This window comes from Anabrus simplex, chromosome 5, assembly GCF_040414725.1.
Source record: "Anabrus simplex isolate iqAnaSimp1 chromosome 5, ASM4041472v1, whole genome shotgun sequence".
Lineage (NCBI taxonomy): Eukaryota > Metazoa > Arthropoda > Insecta > Orthoptera > Tettigoniidae > Anabrus > Anabrus simplex.
This window is the reverse complement of record NC_090269.1, coordinates 183,125,832-183,152,158: the sequence shown is the minus strand read 5'-3', so window position 1 is coordinate 183,152,158 and position 26,327 is coordinate 183,125,832. Positions and strand designations below refer to the sequence as shown.

At 38.1% G+C, this 26,327-nt stretch overlaps 1 protein-coding gene across 1 annotated transcript in view; it reads left to right on the top strand.

Moving 5' to 3' along the window:
• The window catches only part of LOC136874424 (piwi-like protein Siwi), a 135,267-nt gene extending 118,091 nt beyond the window's left edge, over positions 1-17,176 (top strand). The window contains exons 14-15 of the mRNA XM_068227800.1: positions 10,001-10,148; positions 16,550-17,176. Of these exons, the coding sequence (XP_068083901.1) occupies positions 10,001-10,148; positions 16,550-16,666 (265 nt within the window). The 3' untranslated portion in view covers positions 16,667-17,176. The remainder of the gene's footprint in view (positions 1-10,000; positions 10,149-16,549) is intronic.
• Positions 17,177-26,327: the final 9,151 nt, after the last annotated feature.

Sequence of the window (26,327 nt, the reverse complement as noted above, 5' to 3'; positions counted from 1 at the left end):
GTGGCCATTACCTTGGCTGATGAACTGCCTGGCGAACACACTCTCAGAAATTTGGCGATTAAAAAACAAGGTAGCCTGAAAAGACGCAGCTTATATACTCAAGGGGATGGTTTGAGAGGGTTCTGGACTAAATCTGGACACGCCCTCTCAATTTTATTGGGTTAACCAAAAACCTACAGTTGTGGACTAGAGAGAGAGTGTAAGTGTATGTTTGTGTTTATGATTAATAAAAACATATGAGTAGGCAGTGGTAGTAATTTTATTTTACTACGTTTTTGCACTTCATTGAATTAGTTGTCATATAGATGCAGTTTGTTCTTGGCTGCCCTGTAGGGGCGATACCTACTGAAAAACATGACTCAATTAATACAGGAAATTTTGTTGAATTGTTTCATTATCAAATCTGTTGTGATGAAAAATTATATAGATCCACTTGGAAACCTTTGATGTTTTTGTTGTTACTCCTCATGATATCACACATGATTTGATTTAGTCTCAGCTGTTGTGTTAAATAAAATTAGTTAAGATATCATAAAAGCACCATTTGTAGGTGTGATAGAAGAGGAAGATGAGGCTATGAACTTAACATATCTGCTACAGAATTTCCGTGAAGCACAAACAGGTGAAAGAAGGTGCTGGGTGGAATGGGTCTATCTACTATATCAAAGATTAACTTAAAACTTTAAAAATGAAGGTTATATTTCTTTTCAAATCACAAACTTAACAAATTTTTCACTGAGTGAAATAACAAGGAGACAGGTACAAATAGCAATCTTAAAACAAGAATTGGAAAACCCAAGATTAGAGAATTTAACAGAATTGTGCTTCAAGCCCCTAATTTCCAACTTTACAATATTGCTAATTAGTGTTTACATAGACAAGGAGAAATCTCCCAAAATAAGAGCACCTTGCACCAACCGATACAAATTTACAGCCTTCCAGAGGCACCCCTCAATATTACAGTTGAATTAGAAATCACAGAAAGGAGCTTACATGTTCTCCCACTTTAACCAAGGAGACTCTGCTCCTAATTTTTAACAGCCTACTCAAGGCAACATTACATAGAAAATCTTATAAATTTCTGGCCTCTCTAGGCCCAACCTACAATTTTACAATTTGTACACAGGGGTAACTAGTACCCAAACTACTGGGCCTTCGTGGAAAAGTAACAGGTTAAATTACTAGCCCACACACAAAATGTATGGAGGCATACACTTGCGCTCCTAGAAAATTAAATATAAAACCCAGAATGGGGCTCTCAGCCCAATGAAGCAGAGGCTAATCCCAAGCTACTGAGGTGACTAGAAAGAAGGTTTATTACGCTTTACAGAAAAGAGAAACAGTTACAAAATCGTAGTCACCTCGGACTAAGTTGAAGGGGAACTCGAGAGGGTAATGCACTCTCTATCCCCGATTTACAGTTGAAGACTATAAAATTTTACATTAGCCGAAAGAAAATTTACATTTTAGAAAAAGGTGGTTACATAGTTAGAAATTTGAACCTTCCCCTCGTGTAAGTCTGCGGAGGTAGCTGCAGAGAGATGACTGGTGGCCATTACCTTGGCTGATGAACTGCCTGGCGAACACACTCTCAGAAATTTGGCGATTAAAAAACAAGGTAGCCTGAAAAGCCGCAGCTTATATACTCAAGGGGATGGTTTGAGAGGGTTCTGGACTAAATCTGGACACGCCCTCTCAATTTTATTGGGTTAACCAAAAACCTACAAGAAGCCATTGATTGGCTGAAAAATAATTACAGAAAATAGTGATTGGCCAAATTCAAAAACTGGCGGAATGAGAAAGAAGTGCTGCAAACCTTGAAATAACAAAATAAATGGAAGTTAATTTAGTTGAGAAAACATAATAACACAAAACGAAAACAAAACAAAAAAAACAAAAACAAAACACATAAGTCCAGTCAGTTTAGGCAACTTCAAAATAACACGTTACTCAATAATTCACTGGTGACATCTTCTGGACAATGTCCCAACTTCATGCTGTACCTGTTTCACGTTTTCTTAGAGAGATAGCATTCCTTAAGGTGCCTCTTTTAAAATCACGGGGTTGAGATGTACCTCTTGGTACAATATCCATTGCAGGTTTCTTCTGTGCTTCATTATGTTAACCCATGATGTTCCAGAGAGATTGATGTAAGTACTGATCGCTCTGATGTTTGTTTGGCTGGACCTGTTTTCAATTTAATTGGTGAGTTCCAGTTGTACATTGAGTGTTCTGTTGTGGTTGTAGCACATAATGGTTTAAAAAAATCAGTTTGCCAAATATCAGTCAGTTTTATACATGCAGTGCTCTATACACAACTTAAATTTAGTATTAAAGCAGTCTTTTATAGGCATTAAAGAATGTAAAGTATTCTTTGAAATTTGCAACTTTTTGTTCAAGATCTTTTTTTTTTTTTTTGCTTTACGTCGCGCCAACACAGATAGGTCTTATGGCGAATGGCGATGATGGGGCAGGAAAGGCCTAGGAATGGGTAGGAAGAAGCGGCCGTGGCCTTAATTAAAGTACAGCCCCAGCATTTGCCTGGTGTGAAAATGGGAAACCACGGAAAATCATCTTCAGGGCTGCCGACAATGGGGTACAAACCCATTATCTCCCGGATGTGAGCTCACAGCTGCTCGCTCCTAACCGCATGGCCAACTCGCCCGGTGTTCAAGATCTTCGAAGAGAAAAGCTGCATGAATGCTTTTACTACTAAGCACTTGATCAGTTGCCTCCTTCCCACTGGATATATACAGAACATTTGGTTGAAGCTATTTGCTTTCTCGTATAAAAACGTAATGGCTCTTAACTGGTGAACCTGATTTTCCGTAGTAATTTAATTGTATCTGTAATCTCTTGTTTTTCTTGTTCATTGACATTTTGTGGACGTTTTGCATTGAAAGTCCTTAATTCTGCTTGAAATTTTTCACATGTTGAACAGGTATCAGTACGTGGGTACTCAAATGACAAGTTAAATTCTGTTAAATACCTTTCTGTAGGTCTCATATGAAACTAGACGTTCAGGGTATGCTTCTTTATATAATTCATAGCATTGTTTTATCAATAGTTCTCCTGGAAGGTACTTTTTTTTGTCTTTCCCTAGCCATAGTGGCTCTTCTTTCCCTTCAATGAACCTATGTGGTTTATAACAGCTTCCTCCTCTAGATATTTTTCATGGCCGATTACCATGCATGCCTCCTTTATCCTTAGGAGATTTTCCTGTTTCCTTCATACTTGACTTTATTGTCACCAATCTGCGCTTTGTTATTCCATGCAAAGCAATGAAGGCCTTTTGACAAAGAGGAATTTCCATCATGAAGCAATTTCGTTTGATTCTTACTATGTAGCAGAAAGAGCAATCTCTTGCATTGGAATCATCACGCCTAGGCCTTCTACAAGCAATTAATGTCACAAAAATTAAGCTGCTTAAATAAGAAGATTGATCGTTCCAGTTACATAGCAAATTAAAGTTCCTGGTAAGTTCTGCTCTTTTGTGGGGTTCGATTATTTTGAAACACTGAAACAAAGAACATTTGTAGTCACTGCCTAACACATGAGACATTACCCTCAGGTCCCTACAAACTGTACTCATTCTACCGTGACTTTTTCTCTTTTAAGCTGCTTGCTGAACAGATGGCTTCTCACCTTCATCTTCCAAAGATCCACTCATTTTAGAGATTCCACATGAACCACACCACTCTCAAATTTAACAGTAAACATGTTTATAAGAAAGACGAACACCGAATAAGTTTAACCACAATTTATCACGTGCGCGCTCACAACTCAACTGACCAAACTGCTGCAAGCAGCTGTGGAACAAAACTCGTTTGGACTTGCCCCGTTCTTTCTGTGAGGAGGAGGACTTGGGAGGTTCTTTCCGTTTCCACTAAAATTATAAACCTCTGTCTCTCGGTGACTTGCCGCGTTATTTGAAATTAATTTCGACAGATCTGTAGTGATGATGGCTGGCCACCAAAATGCACCATAAACTTATTTTAGAGGAAAATGGGCTTACCCCACTCTTTCCATGGAGGGGGGTCTTCATTTTAAAAACATGTCAGTTTTAAGAATAAGGTATATTTTTGCTTTAACCTAATAACATATATATAAAATATGGACATAGAATTGAGACATACTTCTCTGCTAAATTTTCAACCTGTTTATTACATGTTAAAAACAGTACAACATGTGGTGTGTTGTCTGCCGTGCTACAGAAGTTTTGTACACACGTCACCTAGTGGCACACGTGTCATAGGTTCGTCATCCCTGTTATAGAGTATTCATGTCATAATTACAGTAGGCACTTCGGTATATGACGGTGTAATTGTGACTTTTGGAAGTGACAACTTTAAGATTGTCCAAAATGGAATGTAATTCATGGACGTGAGATTATTTTGAGGAGATATCACATAGCACAGTCCACTGTGTTGTTTGTTCAAAAGAAGTAAAATATCTTAGCAGAAATATTTCTGGGATGATCCGGCACTTAAAAACATATATCACAGAGAACACTTCTGGCCCAGTCTGCATCACAAGAAGCTACCCTGTCAACGACTTGTACGTCCTATCTACAGTTATGAAATTGTACAGGGTTATTCACCTAAGATGTCCACTTCAAATAATTTGTTAAGAAAGAAACTATATTTTCTATGTCGACTTATTAAATGTAATAAAAACTTTCCAGTCTGTGATTTTTACAGGTATGCTTATAGGGCCGATTGCAGAAATATTGTTTAGAGGATGTCTACGGTTAAACAGTGCCTAAGTATGGTTTCCGCACTGCAGAGGTGTTATTTATCACTTAGACATAGGAAAATCTCCAGGCATTGATGAAGTGTGTGATGAAATGATCAGGTCTGTGGGAGATGTAGGAAAGCAGTAGATGTATAGACTTTTTTACAAGATATGGAAGGATGGGTAGGTACCAGCAGATTAGAAAAAGTGTATCATCATTCCACTCTTTAAGAAAGGTGACAGGGAGAAATGTTCCAATTACAGAGGAGTTACATTAACTTCCCAAGTGGGAAAGCTGTATGAAAGGATTTTGTAAAGAAAAATTAGACCAATGATAGAATTGAAGTTATCAGAGGAACAATACGGATTCTGGAAAGGCAGATCAACAGTTGATCTAACATTTGGACTGCATCAGCTAATGGAGAAGTATTATGAACATAGTAAGGTCCTTTGGCTAACCTGCCTGGATATCAAAAAGTCCTTTGATGCTGTAAGCAGGAACAAAGTCAGGGAAGTGTTGAGAAACAGTGGAATCAATAACAAATTGAGAATTTATATGAATACATCAGTAGTCATGTCAAAACACCATCAGGAATGACGGAACCCTTTAGAATAACTATGGGCCTAAGACAAGGTGGAGTTCTGTCACCTCTTCTCTTCATTACTGTGATGAATGAGATTTTTTTTTTTTTTTTTTTTTTTTTTTTTTTTTTTTTTTTTTTGCTATGGGCTTTACGTCGCACCGACACAGATAGGTCTTATGGCGACGATGGGATAGGAAAGGCCTAGGAGTTGGAAGGAAGCGGCCGTGGCCTTAATTAAGGTACAGCCCCAGCATTTGCCTGGCGTGAAAATGGGAAACCACGGAAAACCATTTTCAGGGCTGCCGATAGTGGGATTCGAACCTACTATCTCCCGGATGCAAGCTCACAGCCGCGCGCCTCTACGCGCACGGCCAACTCACCCGGTTGAATGAGATTCAACAACAAGTATGCCAAAACGTTGGTGACAACAAAATGAAAGTCATGCTATTTGCTGATGACATCTGTACGTGGGGAGATTCCAAGGAGGAACTTCAGGATCAGATCAATGCATGGATAGTAACAGCTAAAGGGTACGACCTAAGATTCAGTAAAAAAAAAAGTGATGTGTTGGTTATGCAGAGAAATGGTCAACCTGAAGGTTACATTGAAATAGAGGGTAAACAACTCAAGATGTCCAACAAATTCAAATATACCGGGCGAGTTGGCCGTGCGCGTAGAGGTGCGCGGCTGTGAGCTCGCATCCGGGAGATAGTAGGTTCGAATCCCACTATCGGCAGCCCTGAAAATGGTTTTCCATGGTTTCCCATTTTCACATGCTGGGGCTGTACCTTAATTAAGGCCACGGCCGCTTCCTTCCAACTCCTAGGCCTTTCCTATCCCATCGTCGCCATAAGACCTATCTGTGTCGGCGCGACGTAAAGCCCCTAGCAAAAAAAAAATTCAAATATCTAGGAAGCATGATATAAGCAACAGGCTCCATTGAAGAGGAACTTACCAGCAGGATTCAAGCTGGAGGAACATTCTATAGAGTTGTCTGAGACCTACTATGGAACCCAAAAGTACCATTGAAATGCAAGCGAGCAATTTATCTGACTTATTACATGCCATTTTGACATATGTGAGTGAGACCTGGACTATGAGGAAAAAGGATGAAGCAAGGATTCAGGCAGCTGAAATGAGATTTGTCTGAGCCATGGTTGGCAAAACAAGACGAGATAAAATTCGTAATTGAGAACATGAGGGACATGGCTCAGGTTGGCAGAATACGGGATAATATGTAGACTCAAATGGTATGGTCAAATGTGAAGAATGGATCCTGATCGCATACCCAGAAAAATGTATCATCTACAGTTGAAATATTCAAGATCAAGAGGACGGCCAGGAATGCAATATACGGACATGGTAAAAAACGACATTCAGCAATGAGGAGGGGTCTGAGACAGCATTGAAGAAGGAGAAAAGTACAAAGCCAGGAGTTGGTGGAGGGGCTTCATTCGCTGACCCATCATATAGATAGAACGACGTGGGATATGTATGTATGTAGACACTGTCTAAAACCGGTGTTTAACTGGCCATGTTCAAACACTGCCTAGGCCACTGTTTAACTTCAAATGAGAGGAGTTAATCAGAGGTTATGTACTATGAAACATGTAATTTGTATTGTGTTGAGACAATTCCGGGAAGAAAGGTTAGTCCAACGGCCTCTCTGTGGATTGTACGCTGTGAAATCGCAGCATTTAATTTGAAATGTACGGGGAGGTAGAACTTAAAATTAGATTTTGCTTTTCAAGAGACTTGTTTCTTGAGACTGACAAAGGGACAGTCCGGTAACTGTCAACTGAATACAATTCTTGGCAACCAATATATTTCATTATACATGGGGTAATTTCCATGGAATTGTAGTTCACTTCAACTACATACATATCTGAATTACTTGTCCCAATCGCCAGAGGGCTGTCACACACATCAACTGGGAGGGATTCACTTATATTTACTGCCAAGTAAGCACACATAATAGTGAAAACTAAAAAGTAGGTTAAATATACAACCATCATGCTAAATCAGATAAGTTTTTGGCATCTATGAGATAGGAAAAGGCAAGTGGTGATGATGGTGGGGATTACCATTTAAAGTGGAGGACTGGGAAAGAAGAGCTGTGGCCATAATAACAGCCCTAGTATTTGCCTGTTGTAAAAATAGGGAAACAATGGAAAACAATCTTCAGGGCTGCCAATGATGTGTTTCAAACCTACGATCTCCAGAATACAAGCTACATCTATATGGACCATACAACTCATTTGGTTACACATTATTATTATCTCATCTTCCCTTCGTCGAAGCTATTTATGAGTAGATTACACTCGCCATAACAACGCTATAATCAAAGCTACACTTTCCCGTACCGTGACGTGTCGCTTTAGTGTCGATAATATTATGAGATTTAATTTCCATCGAAAGCGATATTCTTATCTGTGGGCAAGTTATTTTCATGCTTAACCATATTTGAGTAATGTGTATAGGAAGATGAACAGCTGACTGGCATTTGGCGCACACACCGACAAATTTCATTGGTTTAAAGATATAAACTTCATTAATGTTTCCTTATTGAATTGAGATTAACGATAAGATATCTATTAGGTTCAACCTTTTCAATACTAATTAGGTACGTATTTAAGTTACAAATACCTTTTATTCAACTTTGGGACGTACCTAATTAGTATTGAAAAGGTTGAACCTAATAGATATCTTATCGTTAAATTTTGTATGGCAAAAACAAAGTTGATGATTCAGGAGGTGAAAAGGAATACGGTATAAGAAATCCAGTGTGCATAGATTAGTTCAACTACCATATTTGTACTACAACTGTATGCTGCTAAGATATTGCCAAAATATTGGAACAAGTTGAGAGGGTATTGTAATGCATTTCGTGATTTTACAAATTTAGGGGTTTCTTTATGCAGTGGAAACTATAGTAAAGAAAATACAGGGTGATCTCTCTCGTATGGCAAAAACAAAGTTGATGATTCAGGAGGTGAAAAGGAATACAGTATAAGAAATTCAGTTTGCATAGATTAGTTCAACTACCATATTTGTATTACAACTGTATGCTGCTAAGACATTGCACATCCAGGCCTGCTAGCATATTTTGGTCATCTGTATTTCCTCTCGAGAATTTTCATCACACACCATTAGTCATTTTGAGACCTTTCGACAAGATATCTTCAGTACACAGTAAGATGCAGCATTTTCTTAATTCATAAGAACTCCAAGGCTTCCATTATTGTAGTAAATTACTGTATTGTTATTCCATTATTACAAAATATTCAATAAAATGCCAGAACTTGAAACAATCATTTTTGCCTTTTTAATGCATATTTTGTGCAGATGGTTGACAATGCAATTCTAAGATCATAAGGCCTAAAATGAGGCAAATTTCAACAAAAGAAAAACTGCTATGGTGGTTGTACAAAGCTGAATACGTTCCTTAATTACTTACAGTTCCATGCAAACAAACGTGCTCAGGTTGGTGTGTTTGCCATCCTTTATAAACCCACAGTAAATGTGTTAAACATTGAGTAGAGCTGCTAAAATTACTTGACTTGTTGTTTGTTTTTCTTGTTTAGTGAAGCAATTGATACATTAGCCATTTCCCATCTGACCTATACAATTGTTCAGGTAGGTTTAAAAAAACATGACGTGCTAATGAGTCTCTTTCGCAACAACGTAGAGTTCAATGATTTTACAGGTCGTGCAGAATGTGATTCTAATGTTTCTGTTGCCATGCATGCCAGGCCTACAACTTATTGATACAAAAGTGTAATCAAAACTCTCCGTGTGTCTCTCTGTAAAGAAAACAACCATTTTAAAATGTTCCACATATGTGTAATGCTGATAAATGACCTGCTAGAAACATTAAATAAAACAATTAACTGAATATTTTTATATAAAATGCTCCAATTAAGTTAAAAGTTGTCAGTATCATAATTTGTTGTCATTATTTGTTATTCTTTCCTGAGAAAGCTGGTTACTAGCCATTTAAAATATTTTGCTTTTGCATTCTCTTTTGTCAAATAATGAGAAAACTCCCTCAGTGAACACCAGAATATATATAACAAATATTTCTTTGTATTTTTCTCTGTGCTAGACCTTATGCCTATCCCAAGGATGTGATTTTAAAGGAAAAAATTGACAGAAATGGGAATGGAAAGGAACAAACATGTGATGATTAAAATTGTATATAAAAGTTTCTATCCTCTTCACTTTCTGCCACTTTTACACTTTGATGGGGTTGCGGTGCAAATTGTGTCATACGTATGGACTAGGCGCTGTTTTTCTGACACCACCCTATGGGGAGGAATGTTCACTATTGCGTGTTTCTGTGGTGGTTGCCAATATGGTGTGTGTAAACACAAATACCCAATTCCCAAGCTAGAGGAATTAACCAGATGTGACTGAAATCCTCAACTTGCTTTGGAATCCAACCTGCGGCACTCGAAACAAAAGGCTATGGTGTTGACCATTCAGGCAAGAATGGTATAATATGTAGAACTTTCTGTATACAATCCAATTGAATTTGAGATAATCAGAGATTATGGGTTACTATTCTCCAAATATATTTACACTTTACAAATTTCACTTCTTACATTGGCCATTTCATATACAACAGCTCCTGTAAGGGACAATATCATGTTATTGAGTTACAAATTGTCGTTATATTGCAGGTATGACTTCTATCTGGTGAGTCAGTCTGTACATCAGGGAACTGTCAGTCCCACATCCTACAATGTTATCAGTGACAACTTGGGTCTAGAGCCAGATCAACTCCAACGTCTCACGTACAAGTTGACACATCTGTATTATAATTGGAATGTAAGTACTCCCTCTTTCAATATCCTTCCCAGATGGTTTGTTTATTCAGAGTTTGATAGTTTTGATTAGTCCCCAAAATCTTCCATACTGTCTTTTTTTTTCCTGGATGAATAAAAAATAAAATAGGTTTTATTTGTCATAGATATAGGACATTTATAACAAGAAGAATGTCTGCCTCCATAGTGTAATGATTAATGCTATTAGCTGCCATCCTAAGAGGTGCAGGTTCAATACCTGGCACTGCCAGAGATTTAAGACTGGCAAGAGGGCTGGAGAGGTGAGATACATGCAGCTGCACCACCTCAGAACAAGGATACGACTTTAGTCTGCCTCCATAGCATAATGGCTAGGGTTATGAGCTGCTCCTCAGGGCTCCAGATGTAAGAATGGCAAGACCGGTGCGTGGTTAAGAAGGTATATACAACTCACCTCCATTATGGATGTGCATGAAAGTTGCATTACCATGGGGATAAGAGGACAAATCTACATTTTACCAGGAGAATATTATCAAATGCTACTTTGTTGCTTATCTGATGGCCTTGAATTTGAGAAATGAACATTTTTTCAGTAAGTGAACTCCACTTCACTGTTCTTCAACATTTACCCCATAACATCCTTCGCAAGGCTTTTTCTGCTTCCCTATTACGTTACCAGCAGCCTCTGTCACAAGATCATTGAGCAGAAGCAGTTTTCTGTATCTGAATATATTAGATACCTATTATTTAAAAGAAACTCAGCAAGTTGAAACACAATTGAAGAAGGTTTATTGCAGTGAGAAATTCTGATTTCACAAACCTCATTTGTTTATTTACTCAGTTTCCGTCCTGGTACACCATGCAACATTCTACACATACCCAGACTTGTCCTTGCATCTGAAACTCAGCTTGATAATCTCTATAACCATAGGCTATTACTTGACCTTTTTGATAGCTCAACAGTTGACCTAACAACATTGAGTTATAACTGTTACACCAACTGTGACATTCGAATGCCCAATTTTTTTATTTATAAAAGTTTAGATTTTCATAACAAACCAACTTAAAATAGGGTATTATTCAAGCACAACTCAGTTTTTGAAAGCAGACATCTATATTTTTAGATGTATAGGCTGCTGCATATATATTGTATGCTTAAGTAGTCAGAAAGTTACTAATACATGCGTTGCTTGCTTCAACAAAATGAAGGAAATAGTAAGATGAGTGAGTAGGACATAAAAGTTGTTCTACCTAGTTGCTTATTTACTATTTCACAGTATATTCAGTGTTCATGAGGAAATGTTATTGTGCACTGTCAGAGTTAGGAAGTATGAGTACAAGTAACTGAATAACTCACACCTAAGTTATTGTTACTTTTTTATTTTTTTAAACTTGTAATCATTACTTTTCTCAAAATGTAACTTTTACTCTTAACTTACTTGTTGAAACTTTCATTTGAGTGATCATTGTAAATCGCATGGAGTCTGGCAACCTTCGACCCCCAGTACTAGCAAGGCACCGCGCCAAGTATTACGACGCGCACTCGTTCATTTACTGTGGTTACTAGTTGGATTTAGATAATTGTGTAGTATGTGGTCGAGAATGGAGCTAGAAGAAAAATGTGACAGTGAAGGGAATAAATATTTTGAATTAGTTATCCTGGAAGTAATAAAAGTATGAATGTGATATGCAAACTTGCTTGGGAGCAATCATTTTGAAAGTTTATGTAGTGATGTACCCTTTGTCTGGAATCTGCATTAAAAGGTGGACACCCATTCTAATACTACGTTTCCTCCAAGCACAAAACCAATGGATGACATGCTGCTCTTGACTACTCCATTCCTTAAGCCTTCAAGTACCATGCCACTTCTTGCTTGAATTGAGCCGTTTCTTTCCAAAAGGGCCTTAGTCCATTTTTATGATTTAATTTTTGCAGTTTGTGGTTCTTTAGAAGTCTACACATCATTCTGTAAAAAAACATCAGTCAAATTTGTAATAGGGTGCAAAACGAAAGGTTAGATTCTGTGTTTCTTGCCAAAAGGTTGCCAGTCCTAGACTGTAGACTGTCTGACAGATAACAGTTTGCAGTCATGCTAACTGCACGTTGCATCTATATTATTGTGGGAAGTTTGTTAAGCCATTCATTTTTAACAACTGATGTGGTCATTGTAAGAGATATGTGTTGTTTCTTACATTAAAGATCGTGTGTTTCTACCCAATACATGGGCATTCATATCTCCATGCCATATAGATTCTAGCATGGCTGAGAGAGTTTTGATAAAGCATGAACCATCTGTAAAACATTAATGAGATCACAGAATTGTATCCAGAAGTAAAACTCTTTGCATGTTCACATTCAAATAAATTTAGGATTCATCTGCAGTCATGGATTACAAGAACTTGTAGCTAGACTATCATAAGAAAAAATATGTGAAGAAACATCAGAAAATAAAATAAAAATAACAAAGTCCTAGACTTAAGGTACCAATAATACAATAAAACCAACTATTCCTGTACACCATTTTATGTGAAAAATATGCCATTGTAATATTCCATACCACAGAACTGCTTTTCTATTTTTCTAAGTATGCATTTTAGACTGAGGGTTTGGAAGGAGAGATTCAATTGCAACTGTATCATTTTTTATACTTCTTGGAAATTACTGGTGTCATCCAGGTTTGTGAATTGGTTCAGTACTTTGTTGGTAGCTTTCTTATCTTTCTGAAGCACCATGGGAAGGAATTGTTTACTTCCATTAAGATTACAAGCTAGAGGAACTGTAACCGTTTAATTGGATTTTATACCACCATGGCATCAGTCATTTTTAAAAGATTATCTTGTTCAGCTGCATTTTCAAATGGGCTCCAAAAACAGAAAGATTCTTCTGTTTATTAACCAATGCTTGATTCATCCCAAGGACACTAATTCTGAGAAATGTGAAGGTTATGTTTTTCCCCTCAAATTGCATGGATTCAGCTGCAACTGTTGGATCATCCATGCTTTCAAATATCAGTATTCCAAGCAGCTGATCAGAAAGTCTGTGGGAATGATCAATGAGGGACTGCTTGATGATGGATCTAAAATAAAAATTAAATGTTCTACCTGCACTCCACTTTGTGGCTGAAGCTTGGAAACATATAACCACATCAACCATTCAGAACTGCTTCAGAATGTACAGCTATGTGACTGGAGGTGAAACTGGTGACAGTAATGATGTTCTTGCATTAAAGGAGAAAGAAGAAGTTAAAATTCCATTATTATTTGAAATTACATGGCAAACAAAATCTGCACAAAAGAAATACTTTTCTTGATTTTACACTTTTTCAAAATAGTCCTCAGAGTGGTGTGGTGTAAAATAGGGGTTTCATTATATTTCCAATCATAAAAGTATATATCTACGTAATCTTATCTCTTATGGCATGCTAATGTGATGAATGAATAACTGGAACACACAACACCATGTTAACAACTGGGTGAACACTGCTGATTAATAGGCCAGAAGCAAAGTAGAACAGTTTCTTTTGACAGATGTAGTGTGGTTTTGTCTTTGTGGTAAACAGGATCATAGACACCTACCAGTACATCATCACATATACACTACCTGATCATAAGTGTGCGGACACCTATTTGAAATTGGATGTGGACTTTACCCGTGTCACGTTCCCAGTTATTGGACATTAATATGGGGTGGGTCCAGCCTTTATCTTTATGACACTTTAACTCTGCTGGGGACACATTCAATGAGGTGTCTGAATGTCTGTGGAGGAATGGCAGCCCACTCTTCCTCAAGAGCCAAAACCAAAGAAGGTAGTGATGTTGGACGCTGGGGTCTGGAGTGAAGTCGATGTTCTAACTCTTTCCAGAGGTGTTCCATTGGGTTCAGTTTGGGATTCTGGGCAGCGTCCACTTCAGGAATGTTCCTGTCCACAGACCATTCCTTCACAGATAAAGCTTTACGACAGGGTGCATTATCATGCTGATACAAACAATCATCGTTTCAGAACTGGTCGTCTACTGCATGCAGTACACAGTTGTTTAAAAGGTGTTCGTATCTTTCCACATTTAGAGTTTTCTTAAGCTCAAGAAGGAGTCCACAACCTAACCACAAAAGAATACCCCCATACCATAACTCCACCTCATCTGTACTTCACTGTTGGCACTACACATGATTGCAGGTAACATTCTCCAGGCGTTCGTTAAGCCCAAACCCTTCCTTCAGATTGCCACAGGGTACAGCGTGATTCATTACTCCAGATCAGTTGTTTCAAGTAATCCACTGTCCAGTGATGTTGTTCTTTACACCACTTCAAGCGTCGCTTACCATTGACTACAAAAATGTTTGGCGTACGAGCAGCAGCTCGACCATTGTACCCTATTTTTTAAACTCCCGATGCACAGTCATTTTGCTGGATGGACTTCTGGCATTTTTTACAACCCTACGCAATGCTCGACGGTCCCTGTCCGTTATTAAATGAGGTCTGCCTAGTCTTGGCTTAACTGTGGTTGTTTCTTCGCATTTCCACTTCACAATCTCATTTCCAACAGTCGACTTGGGCAGCTTTAGAAGGGTTGAAATGCCCCCTGTGGATTTGTTACTCAGGTGACATTCAATGTCTAGTCCACATTTGAAGTCACTGAGCTCTCCTGACCAAGCTATTCTGTGGTTACTACTTCTCTACTGACAACACAATACTCCACTCCTCCTTTTAGACTGGCAAGTCCGCCTCTTGTCACACCCAGGTTTCAAATGCGCATTACATAGGGGTGTCTGCATATTTGTGGTCTATGTAATTCTAGATGTTTATAAATATTTTGATAAGCCTGGAGTGGAATTGGGGACCTCTGGGTAGGAGGTTGCGAGGGGAGAATATATTTTATTTTTGTCAGCCTAGAATTGCAAGTGACTTCAATGACACATAGTTCGACAAGACTACAACAAGTGGACCTCTAGAATTGTTCACTGGAGACCATGGGAACACAAGAGGGGCATTGGAAGACCCCAGAAGAGAATGCTCAATGAAATGAAACCATTGGCCGGAACACGCTGGTTCCAAGTGGCTCAAGACCGAAGACGATGGAAGCGCATGGAAGAGGGCTACATTCAGCAGTGGATTGAAATAGGCTAGAAATGTAGAAAAGAAGACAATGATCCAGAATACCAGACTGTATGATCAATACAATATACTGTACTGTAAATGGTTGCTAAGTGAAATGGGAATTTAATTTTAAGGATAATCTGGAATTTTTGATAACTGTAACCAACTTCAAATGTAACTGATTATCATCTGATAGGCTGAATGAGAGCTGCATATAGAGATGGAGTCTTATGATGATCATACTACTGAGATCTAGTTCTGTCAGTATCTTTTATACAAACTGGTTATGCCATCTCTGGCTCCAAAGTTGAAGCCATGAACTTTTCCATTTGTTTAATGGGATGTTGTTGTATTGGCTATGGTATGGCAAGCAGGGCTCACATATCTCCATTTTCTCCTGGTGAAATGTCCTTGCCTGGTCTGTGCTCATCTCAACCTATACCTCAGGTCTAACATGGATGACTGTAGAGTGATATTGACCAAGTGCTGTAATATTAGGTCTCTTATTTGAGCCAATTTCTGAAACACTATGCAATTTTGCAAACATTTGCCATTTCTTCAAACACAGGAAAGAGGCCAGAGCAGTATACTTTCTGTGATGCATTTTTTTGCAGATCACCTTTCTGGTAGTAACCTAACACATAAGAAATAGTCCTAAGAGTTCTATCTCACTACAGCCTTCATGATGGTAGCAGTTTGTACTGATGCTTCAACCTGGAATTTCTTGAACAGTTTTAGGGTGTTTGACCATTCTCTTGCTTACTCAGCTGTGGGGTTTAAAACAGTTTGAAAATACCTTCACTTCTTTGTCTGTAGGATGTTTAGCTCTCAATTTCTTACTCAGGGGTTGGTTCTAGTTTTCCATATGTACAGTACGTCCAGGAAATCCGTATACCCTTATCATATTCTAGTACTCGCCCACGTGAACTCTTAGTTGCACTCAACGTCATTGTTTGAACTGAAATGGCAGACACAAGTTCTGTTTCCTGTTGAAGAGAGTTTGGCTTGATCACACCTGGAATGTTGGAAAAAATGTCACTAAAGTCTTGGAGGCACATAGAATTGTGTGTCCAGAACACAATACAGATCCTTTGGACAACCAACTGTTAGTTCATTCTTAACTTAAAATTTCATTGTTGATTGTATACAGGTATACAGACTTCCTGGACTTACTGACCAGTAATTTATCTTTCCTCGCTCTACAGTATATTGTGATGACATTATTTCTCCTGATTTTAAGTTTAATGCCATTATACTGTGTCCAGCCACTGATGTAAATCCTGAATTTTAAAATAATTAAATTAATAAGAGGCTCTTCTTTCTTTCCTAGGGAACAGTTCGTGTACCAGCACCAGTACAGTATGCTCATAAGCTGGCCTTCTTGGTTGGGCAGAACCTCCACAAGATACCCAGTCCCAAACTCGAGGATAGACTCTACTTTCTCTAATGGTCACAGTATTCCACATGGTCTTATTTACTACAGTAGAATTTTTGTACTTTCTTAGGATATATTATTTGTTAGGTGGTTTTTATACTATAAGATTATCTAAGCAAGATTGTCTTCTTTATGTCTCAGGAATCAGTGTTCTGTTGGTAGATGTACATTTTTCTTGTCATGTGTTGTTTGTAAACTGTTAGACGATTATCAATCAAGTGCTTTGGCAGCCAAGGGATCAATGTCACTTGTAGCACAAATGCCAGCAAATGGTGATACAAGTTATTGATTACAATAACATAGCAATTGATCTAGGGGAAAAATATCTTCCAGAATACAATCATTTTTGTTTGAGATTTGCATGAACTCCAGAATCATGTTTCTCTCTAGGAGGGGAAGCCTTGTTTTAAAGTTTTTTGACTATCAGATGGGGAATTAAATCCAGATAAATCAAGCACCCCTTGACTGCTTTGGCTATGCTGTCCTTAGATTATTTTTCTCTAAGAGTGCCTCTTTTCTTTTCTTCTTTATACAATGAGTGTACATTTATTGATATATGTCTGTGAATTTCTCTGATGCATCTGTGAATTGTGTATAACTTTTTTAGATAATCTTGGTACCTACTTTCTTTTGTATGTATTTGAGATACTTGATTATTTTAATGTTCTTCAATTTCTCTGATACATCTGTGAATTGTGTAATTTTTTTGAGATAATCTTGGTACTTTCTTTTGTATGTGTATTTGTATTGTTGTATTTGTACTTGATTTTTTTAAAGTTCTTCAACACCAGAAAATCAGACTGCATTAGAAGAATTGATTTTTTGATTGACTTATGATAACCAGTTTGCTGTCTTCAATGAATATTTATGCGTTTTTTTTGTCTATAGGCTGTATGACTTACTGTATTTATATAAGTGTATTCTTTTATTCCAAAATAAATGTGTTGATATAAAAAATGTACTATCTAGAATTTCCTCAGGTCATGTTACAGGTTTAAGGGCACTAAGACTAATTTTCTGCTTTTAAGAAGTGTGGATGCTTGGCTTGATGGTGAAGTTCAGAAGTAGAAATGATCTTGTTAGTGATTTAGAAGAAATAAATAAGAACAAACTAGAAATGATAAAAATAAAGCTCCTTAAACACATTCAACACTGACCACTCAGTGGGGTATTTTAAACCCCTTTTGTAGCCCTTTATATAGCCAACTATTATGGATTGTCAGTAATGATTATGGATTTCACTTTGTGATTATAGCATTACGCTCAAAGGGGAAATTATCACGGAAAAGCCACAATAAAGTTTAATTTCTATAAAAAAAAAAAAAAAAAAGGAAAGAAAAAAATATTCAATCCCTTAGAGCATTACTGGTCAACCCTCCTTGTTTCAATGCTTTTAAGTTGGCAACAAAACATATTAGGAGGTTATTTGGTCGTCATTCCACGAGCATTGTGAAATCACAGCCAGCTACATAGATATACGCTGCTCTCATAGCTAGAATGACGCATCAAGCCGGCCATGCGGTAGGCTCTACTCCATGCTGTGCTGTTCTCCAGTGTGTGTGTTCATCTCTCTTTGTTGTGTGCGTACATGTGAGTGGTATATTTAGCGAGTTTCAGTTCTAATTATCTCAGTCGTTGATTCGAAAAGAAGTGATTGGTTTTGTAAAATGAAACGGAGTCATTGTCAAATTGCATCTTTTTATAAGAAGACAGCAGTGTTGCAGAAATATTGAGACGGTTACACAAACGAATGGCCATGCCTACTTGCTTCACGTGTTAGTGAAAACCACGTGTTTTGCAGTGTGTGTTCATGTGATTTCTCTGTGGCTCATTGCAGACGGGATGATTACAGAAGACACATAGAATCCAAGAAACATCACACATACGGTGATTCAAAATGATGAATCCAGTCTGTTTCCTAGTTTTTCGTAAAAAAAAGTAACGCCAAATTGCTATTCACACCTTTTTGGTTTTTTTTAGCGTAATATTCCATTATCAGTTTCAGACCATGCTAGAAATTTATTTAGATCAATGTTCTCCGACTATAAAATATCTCAGAAATGTGGTTGTAGAAGAACCGCTTTAGTTCAATGCACGGCATCTGAGGCAAAAAGAGAAACGAGTGAACTTTCGCAAATAACGTCTTTTTCTTTGGCTACTGATGGTAGTACAGATTCAAATGCAGTTAAACTTTATCCTCTAGTTGTCTCTTTCTTTAATGGTCAGAGAGGCCAAATATCAACTCTTCTGTTGTCATTGTTACTGACAACACTGGCAAGGACATTAGCCATTCCATGGGAAAACTGCATTTCCTTCCATCTGACAATGCATTCACAGTGATGGGGCAAATAAAGGTGTTGCCAAATTTGTGAAGGACAGATATTCTTCTGTTTGTGTCCTGGGTTGCTCATGTCATCCCATACACATCTGTGCAAAAAAAGCAGGAGGCCAATCAATGTGGAGAACTTTTTGGTTCAGTTATATTACTATCTTGATAAGAATTCTAAAAGGCAAAACACTTTGAAAGTATATCAGGCGGTTTGTGGCATAGAGGGTCACAAAATTTTGAAATATGTCAGTACCTGTTGGCTCTCGCTTCTTCAGTCTATTAATCGAGTTCTTGAGCAATGGGAAGATTTGACACTCATGTTTTGTAGTGAGCCCCACCATAAAAATGAGAGCACCAAGCAGTTTGAAACTGTAAAATATTTCTGACAAGACTCACACACAAAATTGTTTTGCTACTTTCTTCAGAGTATACTTCCTGTCTTTAATTCAGTAAATTTATTTCAGCAACAAGATGTTCCAGCCATACATCTTCTTAGGAGGAAATGTACTGGTCTTTTAACTGACCTATTGATCAGATTTGTTCAGGCATGTTCTGTTCAATCAGAATCTGCCTCCATTTTGAGTGTTGAATTCAACAGGAGGAAATACCAGAAAGCCAATGAGGACTTGGTAATTGGAGCAAAAGCCAGGGCATACTTGAAAGATAATGACTGTGATGAAGGGATGTTTTATAATTCTGTAAGAGAGTTGTATATGACAGCTTGCAGTTAAATTATCAGAAAATTTCCCCTTGGTGATTTCTTCATCATGCCAACGTAGACATCTCTCTCAGAATGAAGGTTTGCTATTCATCTCTTGAATATTTTGTTTGAAGATTTCCAAGTTTGGTCAAGGAAAGTGAACAAGACAAACTTGAAGAGGAATTTGCAGTTTACTAGTGTGATACTTTCCCTGAATATATTGTACAAGGACCTAACATTAATGTGAACTGGGGCAACATTGCAGAGCTTAGAAACTAAAGTGGACAAATTAAGTACCAGTATAAAACCGTAAGTAATGTTGCATTTGCAGTAACTCTCCCACAGAAAGAGTTTTCAGTGTTGTTTGGATAAATCAGACAGAATTCAGGCCTACATTAAGTACATCTACACTGGAATTGCTTATTGTTCTGAAGACAAAAATGTCATCTCAGGGGGAAGTTTGTTTCAAGAAAACCTACTGAAAAGAGTTGCTGGGTGCGAAACAAGCTACAAAGAACTTTTTTATATCACAGAACTAACAGGTAATGAGCAAATTTTATTGTGTAATATGATATATTTTAGAATAGATTGCTGTTGGAAAGGGCAAACAGGGTGCTTTGGATTTGACTCGTAAACGTTTTGAGGAGGGCGGTGCGTGAGTTAAAAATGGGATTACTGAAAACCCACTTCAAAGGTTGGCACCTCTGTGAAGCACATTAGAAAATTTAATTTTATTCCCTAAACTAGCATTTCTGGAAACTTAAAAATGTGGTAAATACAGTAGAAGTCCGCTATTGCTAGTAAGGCATGTAACGAGAACCCCATTTTAACGGTAACTTTTATCCGTCCCCTTCAAAATTCCTATATTGAACTGTGTATTATCCTTCGGTTACAGCGAGACCTCAATCACTGACACATCCGTTATTACGAGCGATTTTGTGCGCTCGATATTTTCCGTTGCCGATATTTATGCACACAGTCATTGTACTGCATGCGATCGATCATCTTTGGTACCGAATCGTTTCCTCGCTATGCCCACCAGCGAGCTCTGTCGTCGACATTCGAAGGCAATGTCGGAGTCTATTAGTAATACCCATCGACAGCTCTTACGCAAGGAAAGTGAAAGAAGAGAACATGTTTTCGTGATAAATGCGTAAATAACGTGACCGATAACCGCTGTTAACTCGTTAAAGATAAACGCTGTATAAATCGCTTAATTTTAATGCTAAATACTGCAATTACGTAAGGATGAGATAGGCCTACACCTCAAGATATGGCAGAGTGCGTCGTTGATTACGAGGTTAGTTTATATTTTCTCGCGTCCCGTAAATTACGGAAAGGCTATTATCATGTCTATTTATAGCGAGAAGGTTATAGTTTCTCTACTGGCGCTTGAAGTATGTTTTCATCATACATACAGTACAGATAAGTTAGGATAGGTGACGCTATTTGAATAACAAAACTGAAACATTTGCCACCTAGGGAACATGCATGATCCGGGGTTTTAATTAAAAATATGCTAATCTGATTCAAAATTTCATGCAGAATTCAAAAATGTGACCAGAATATACAAATAATAACTCCAAACATGATAAAAATCTAAATCAATGTAGGAAACTGTCCCGTGACACAAGTACGCGATCTCATTCGTCTGACGTCATCGTACAGGTTGACTGAATTAGCAGACGAAATAACACATAGTGTGCTGTGAGAAGCAAGATACACTTCGCGTATGTCTACTTTATGTTAGTGTCTGGTATAGTTAAATTCGAGGTCTATACATTGGATAATAATCGAGTGGTATATTTTAGACTTAAAATGAATCCTGCGCAGACAGTGAGGCAGAAAACTTATAAATGGTGTAGAGTTCCGATGTGCAATAGCACATCGCATACCATCCCAAACAAATTGTTTATAAATGTTCCAAAGACGCTAGAACTAGGGAGAAATGGATTTTTGCGAGCCGGAGAAATGCTAGTGATATATCGGAAAAGTCTACAGTTTTTTTTTTTTTTGAAGATTTTAATGTAAGATGAATTCGTTCGAATTTTCAATCACTTTTCCATGTCAGCTGTTCTAGTGGTAAAACTTTAAATTTTAATGTATGATGCTTTATTTAAATGCTTCAATTACATCTTCGAATATGAAAGTAATAAACAGTGCATTAATTAACGCTGATTATTAAAGTATTCTCCAAATCTAACCTATGTTTTGGGTGATCCATGTCAAGATAATAAATCAAACGGGTTATGAACCATATTGACAGCTCTAATTCTACCAATTTATCTCGGCATGCAACAGTTATTTATGTCTTTATTGAACAGCTTAATTTGTAAAGAAATTTAGGCTATATCTAAATACTCTATAATATAAGAAAAAATAGGCGTGTACATCATGAAAGGAAACAACGTGAATTTAACAAATGTATAACTCTACATAAAACCAATGCTTGTCTGTTGGGGTCTTATAAGTTAACAATGCTCAATTATAATAATTATCATAATATTAATGAAATAAATAACATAATTGCACACAGGTGAAAATAGTGATGTTGGTGTTTAAAATATTATCCAACTTAGCCTAAGTTTTAGGTTATACAAACCAAGTCAATAAACCGAAGGGTAAAAATACCGGGCGAGTTGGCCGTGCGGTTAGGAGCGCGCAGCTGTGAGCTCACATCCGGGAGATAGTGGGTTCGAACTCCACTGTCGGCAGCTCTGAAGATGGTTTTCCGTGGTTTCCCATTTTCACAAAAGGCAAATGCTGAGGCTGTACCTAAGGCCACGGCCGCTTCGTTCCCATTCCTAGGCCTTTCCTGTCCCATTGTCGCCATAAGACCTATCTGTGACGGTGTGACGCAAAAAAAAAAAAAAGTAAAAGTCACAGCACCCAAAGACATTCCTGTATTGAACGACTAAAATGTCACCAGGACACTTTTCTTGCCTGATATGCTCAGCTTGTTAAAAGCCAAATGTAATTAATGTTATTGGCTTTACGCCCCGCTAACTACTTATACGGTTTTCGGAGACGCCGATATGCAGGAAATTAGTCCTGCAGGAGTTCTTTTACGTGTCAGTAAATCTACCGACATGAGGCTGACGTATTTGAGCACCTTCAACTACGACCGGACTGAACCAGGACCGAACCTGCCAAGTTGGGGTCAGAAGGTCAGCACCTCAACCGTCTGAACCACTCAGCCCGACTTGTGAAAACAAGATTAATTCATATTTATCTTTATCATGTTTAACTTTTCCCCTCCACAAAGATATTTAATGTTTCTCTTTCATGGGCCTCGGAAGTGGGTAGGCCAGTTGCCCCAACCATAAATATCTATTTTTTCGGGAATGATATATACCTATAGTACTATGATCTTTTTTCTTTCTTAATCAGTTTATCCTCCAGGGTTGGTTTTCTCTCGGGCAGTGTCCTGGAACGTGAGGCTTTGGGTATGGTGGTGCAACTGGTGAGGAGGGCCCTTACCTCGCCCAGGCGGCCTCACCTGCTATGCTCAACAGGGCTTGTTGGAGGATGGGAGGATCGGAAGGGATAGACAAGGAAGAGGGAAGGAAACGGCCGTGGCCTTAGGTGCCTGGAGGAGAAGTGGGAAAATACGAAAAACCACTTCGAGGATGGCTGAGGTGGGATTCGAAACCCCACTACTCAGTTGACCTCCCGAGGCTGAGTAGACCCCGTTCCAGCCCTCGTACTATTTGTTTTCAACTTTCATGGCAGAGCCGGGAATCGAAACCGGGCCTCCGGGGGTGGCAGCTAATCACATTAACCATTACACCTCAGAGGCGGACTAGGCCCTAGTACTATAATGCTGCCTATATGTTTATGTTAGTGCTGAAATCCGATTTCTTACTTTACTAATGCTGAAAGCCCGAAAATGTAATGTTATTCTTTAATATGGGAATCAGTCTAGAAGGAAAAGTTGAAAGTGATGTGATTTCTATCCAGGTTCGTTGTTATCCTAATACTATGAGTTGCAGTACATTGCACGTATATAAAAGACGCCACTTACAAACTTGGTTTTTATCCGCGAATTTCTGCGGCCACAAAAGTCACTATTTTTCAAGAATGATGACATCTACACATGGTAGATTGTCTGACTGTGCTGTTTTGAACCTTTCTTCTGTCATTTCGAAGTTATTCGCGATCACGAATAATAAACAATCGGGTTTTAGCAACGGCTGGTAGAGCTGCATGCGGTACTGGATCGCGACGTCACAGCGCGCCGCTTACGTCAGAGGCCGTTTATCTCGCCTTGCGGAAAGGCACTATTAAATATTTTTTTAATGGTAGGAAACAAGGCAACTTACCACAATGTAATACGTTTACGTACTATTTTATTGGTGTACTTTAAAAAAAAAAATTTTGAAAATTGTGCATGTTCCCTATTTTCGATCTATGTGCATTTGCGAGCTCTCTCGTCAACATTCGAAGGCGATATTGGAGTCGATTAATAATACCCGTCGAATGCTGTTCTCTAAGGAAAATTCGAAATGAAAGAGGATAACACTTTTTCGTAATAAATGCGTAAATAACGTCGCCGATAGCAGTTGTTAACTCGTTAAAAATGAAGGCTGAAGTAAACGATCGCTTAATTTTAATGGTATACCATATTCTGAAATTAAGTAAGAATGCGATACACCTCAAGATATGGCAGGGTACATCACTGATTTCAGAGGATAGTTTATATTTCTTCGCGTCTAGTTAAATTTCGGAAAACTGTTCCCATGTCAGTTTTTAGCGAGGAGGTTATCATTTCTCTATATGCGTTTCTAATAGGTTTTCATGATACATATACGTTTAAGTTAGGTGATGCCGTTTGAATAAGTAAACTGAAATGTTTGCCACAGAAGCCTCTGGAGTGATACCGTATTTCTCCGAATCCAAGACGACTTTTTTTCTCAGAATCTCATGTGAAAAATCAAGCAATGGTCGCTTTGCATTCGCGGCCTGATATTAATGAACACCACTGGCAACTACGGTACCGCAGTAACCACGCTGTTTTATTCTTCACCCCGCGCGCACCAAAAACTCGTTGACAGTAAACGACTGGCTCTTTATCATACATCGCTAGCCGCGGCGACCGGTTGTACAGTGCCTTTGTGTAACGGAATAGTGAAGAGAGAATGACACTCTATTATCCTCTAAAAAAAAAAAAAGAAAAAAAAGTTTCTCAAATCTGCAGAATGGCATCAAAACATGCGAGACTTCGAATTCTTAGAAAGGCCACGGCTACTCAGTAGCAGAGTTATAACGCGTCTGCTGTACCTGACGCTTAGTAAAATTAAGTTTTATAGACAGCAGGAATATTTTCGTGATGAATCGTCGTATTGTAAAGATAACGTGGAACACGTATTGCCGGCAAATTTTCAAAGAGTTCTCGTCGATGTTATGATGCCAATTTTAAGTTAATGCTATTAAACACTCGGAAATGTATAATAATTGTGCAGCCGCAAGAAAATACGGCATAAGCCTAACTAAAGCCAATATTCGGCGTTGCCGTGAAGACAAAGATACTTAAAAATGCGTACTGCAAAAAAATGTATTCAGTGGCCCGCGACAAGGACGCTTTAAAGAAGTCGATGATGAAATTGTGAAGTATGTGCACAAAAATGCAAGGGCAGAATTGCCATACCGCGGCGCAATAAACTCGTTCGTTGACTTTCAAAGTCCGCGATTAAGACCTATTTGTACACCGTTAGCCGCTGAAGTTGGCCGAATCTGGCAAGCAAGACGTGCGTGTAGCGCCTGAGTGAAAGTAATAGTTTTATAGTAAGCAAGAATATTCTCCTGATGGATCGTCGTATTGTAGAGACGCGTGGAATGTGTATTGCCGGCAAACTTTCAACGGGTTCCCTTTGATATTATGATGCCAATTTTAAGTTAATGGTTATTAAACCCTCTGAAATAAAGCATAATTGTACGGCCGCAAAAAAATACGCCATAACTAAAGCCAATGCTCGGCGTCTACAAATAGTCTAAAATGCGTACTGTATAAGAAAAACATTTATATGATTTTACAAAGCAATTTTTAAGCCTGATTAAAATTATTTGAAGGAAAAAGTGGGGGTCGTCTTGGATTTGGAGAAATGCGGTAATATATATTTTTCAGAATGAAATTAAACACGCGCTTTCACGTAGTATCGGATTTCGAAAAACACACAAGTAAGCCGTAGTGTGGATATTATCCGCGAAAACGCAAATTTTGAACAAACTGATTGCTATTTCATACTGATTTTAATGTGCATGGGGGTTTTCCCGACTTTTACAAAGGTCGGATATAACGACAATCAGCTATAGCGAGTAAATATTTCGCCGTTATGAATTCTCGCTATAACGGACTTCTACTGAGCTAAAGAAAGCATCCTAGAAGACTTTGAGGTTATGATCTCTGGTATGTTCGAACTTTAAATTGTAATTCGATTTTGAGCAATATTACCAGTATTATTAATAATAAACAAATGCTAGTAAATGAGATTGCCTATCTTCAAGCGAAGGAAATATCCAGTTTCTTGATACTGGAGGAGATGCCTATGCGAATCGAGGGCTAGAATTTTGTCTTGCACAATTTTTTTCCTGCAAACAAATGGGGGTCTTTCAAGGTTACATGCATACTGCACATGATGAACCGG